The sequence below is a fragment of the Drosophila novamexicana genome, unplaced genomic scaffold (assembly GCF_003285875.2).
Source record: "Drosophila novamexicana strain 15010-1031.04,08,12 unplaced genomic scaffold, DnovRS2.1 tig00000193-arrow-pilon, whole genome shotgun sequence".
Lineage (NCBI taxonomy): Eukaryota > Metazoa > Arthropoda > Insecta > Diptera > Drosophilidae > Drosophila > Drosophila novamexicana.
The window spans coordinates 2,374,039-2,376,425 of NW_020824787.1; the positions used below are offsets into that span (position 1 = coordinate 2,374,039).

A 2,387-nucleotide genomic window follows, 5' to 3' on the forward strand; every position below is an offset into this window, starting at 1 on the left:
GGGGGAAAGATTACAAATAAAGAACATTACAACTTAAAGGAAGAACAAAACGTATCGACAAAGTGCCAAAGATATCGATAACATTGCATATCGAGATTTACAGTTCAATAAATCGATTTTTCTTTCACACACACAATGATAATAAAAAATTAAAAAAATATATTCCAATAACGTTTATCTAAGTAGAACTTTTATAGAAACATATGCCTTTTGTTTTTTACATTTATTTATGCTCAGAAGTGATTAAGATCGGAGTCTAAATAACCGACTTGGCCAGCGCAATAAGCGAGCCCGTAAAACGCAGAATCTGTCGAATAGGAAGAAAGTATGCATATAAGAAAACATAGCCAGATTTATGGAGTACGTCTCCAACGCCTACCGATGTGAGCGTCTCCAGGGATGGCGAAAAGAAGGGTATCTTGATAATGAGCACACGCTGAGCTCTGGCGATCAGAAGCAACGTCATCTTCTGCACCCGAACGCTATGGCCATACCAATGGCTGGCAAAGGCGCTCCTCGCCAGATCGGAGCACTAGAGAAACAGGCCGAAGACAGCGGAATAATAAGAAAGAGTTATCAAATAGAGCGTGAATACGCACCGCCTCCGTAACATAGGTGCCGCCCAGGCAGTACAAGAGGATTTCCGTGAATACAGCGCAGGTGTAGACCACGTAGACAACAATGCCAACGCCAGAGAACTGATCCAGCGAGAAGAGAGAGAAATAGAAAGAGAGAACGCGAATTGAGTTGGAGAGAGCGAGAGAAGTTGTCAAGCGCTCACCAGCAGCATATCGACCACACTGCTGCCTATAATCAGACTGGAGGTGACAAAGTGTCCCAGCGTAATCTCCACCATGACGCCCGACAGACGCTCCGTCAAGTCGGCGATCTCGTTGTGACGATCGACAAGCCGCTCCATCTTGCGCACAATGCGCGCCTCCTCCAGTGCCGTGGGCACCAGGTGGATGCTGTCTACAGCCAGCAACTCGCAGACATCATCGCGCAGGGCATGAAGAAGCACAGTCAGATACAAGCAGAAACCCAGAAAGAAACCATCGGCGCCCACAAAGCATACGACGGTGATGTAGCCATGCCAATGCACCAGCGCGTAGGTCACCGGATAGAGCGGCAGACGCAACAGCGGATCGGGAAAACTACAAAAGCAACAGAAGAGTGCTTGACCTAGACCTATACCTAGACCTAGACCTAGACCTAGACCTAGACCTAGACCTAGACCTAGACCTAGACCCGGACCCAGACCCAGACCCAGACCCAGACCCAGACCCAGACCCAGACCCAGACCCAGACCCAGACCCAGACCCAGACCCAGACCCAGACCCAGACCCAGACCCAGACCTAGACCTAGACCTAGACTTAGACCTTTTACCAACACTCACATCATTTTAAACGGCGTCTCATAGACCCAATCCTTGCCATGCGAGTGCCTTAGTATATTATCCAGTAGATGCCGCACTGAATAGGAGGTGCTGGTGCAGAAACCGCAGAAAAGGAGTAACGTCGTCAACCGGGTGGCCAGTGTATAGCAATGTCGCTTGTAGCCCAATTTTCGCGCCGATTGCTGCTGTTCCGTCAGCTTTCTAATCCGTTGAATGAGCCACTTGAACTCCTCACGGTACCACCAAATGGCCAACATCTTGAGCAGCGACAATATACTCGAGGCAACCGGACACAGTGCATCCATGGCGAGGGCTATGTTATTGGGTATCTGTTGTATGCCAAACGCTGCCTCCGCATAGCAGCCATAGCTGAGGATAAAGAAGTTTAAGAAGCTCCAAGCACGCAACGCCCAGGTGCGCTTCTGCTCCGGATAGAAACCGATCAGACTCAGCGCAAACTTGGGCACCAGAAAATAATGCCGCTCCATGGGAGACGAGCTGCTCAGGAATCGCGGCCACATCTGAGCGGCAGCTATTGATTATGTTGCTCCAAGGGGCTCAATCCTTTGCTTTTATACGCCCGCCAGCCGAGGCGCTCATAATTGATGAGCTGGGCGTAATCCGTGCTCGGAGCTCACTAAGTTTTTTCCCAAGCCCAAAAACTTGTAACCCGCAATTAGGCAACGTTTAGCAGTGGGCGTGTCAGAGCTTGTGAGTGTAATTAATATTCAGTATTAAACGCCCTTTTGGGGAGCCTTACGAGACTAGAATAGTTTCGTAGGGTATGCCGAGTTGGTCACTTGATTTGTCACTTAAGACTATTATATGTAGTATATCAACTATGAGCCCAACTAAAATATATATGTACACAAAATAAATTATTGCACTCACCGAGTTCCCACGTTCTTCTTCTTGCAAGAGCTTTTCACTGCAGATCTGCCGTTTAGCGTACTACACCTGCTCTCACAATACAAACACCGCTTGAATCAA

General features: G+C 48.3%; 1 protein-coding gene across 1 annotated transcript; it reads right to left on the reverse strand.

The window, feature by feature from the left end:
- Positions 1–239: 239 nt before the first annotated feature.
- LOC115759056 (odorant receptor 24a) lies at positions 240–1,918 on the reverse strand. The gene is made up of 5 exons (XM_030699881.1): positions 1,398–1,918; positions 782–1,154; positions 600–698; positions 380–532; positions 240–307 (listed from the first exon to the last, which is right to left on the reverse strand). Exons 1-5 carry the CDS (start codon positions 1,916–1,918, stop codon positions 257–259), a joined length of 1,197 nt encoding a protein of 398 aa, XP_030555741.1. The 3' UTR covers positions 240–256.
- Positions 1,919–2,387: the final 469 nt, after the last annotated feature.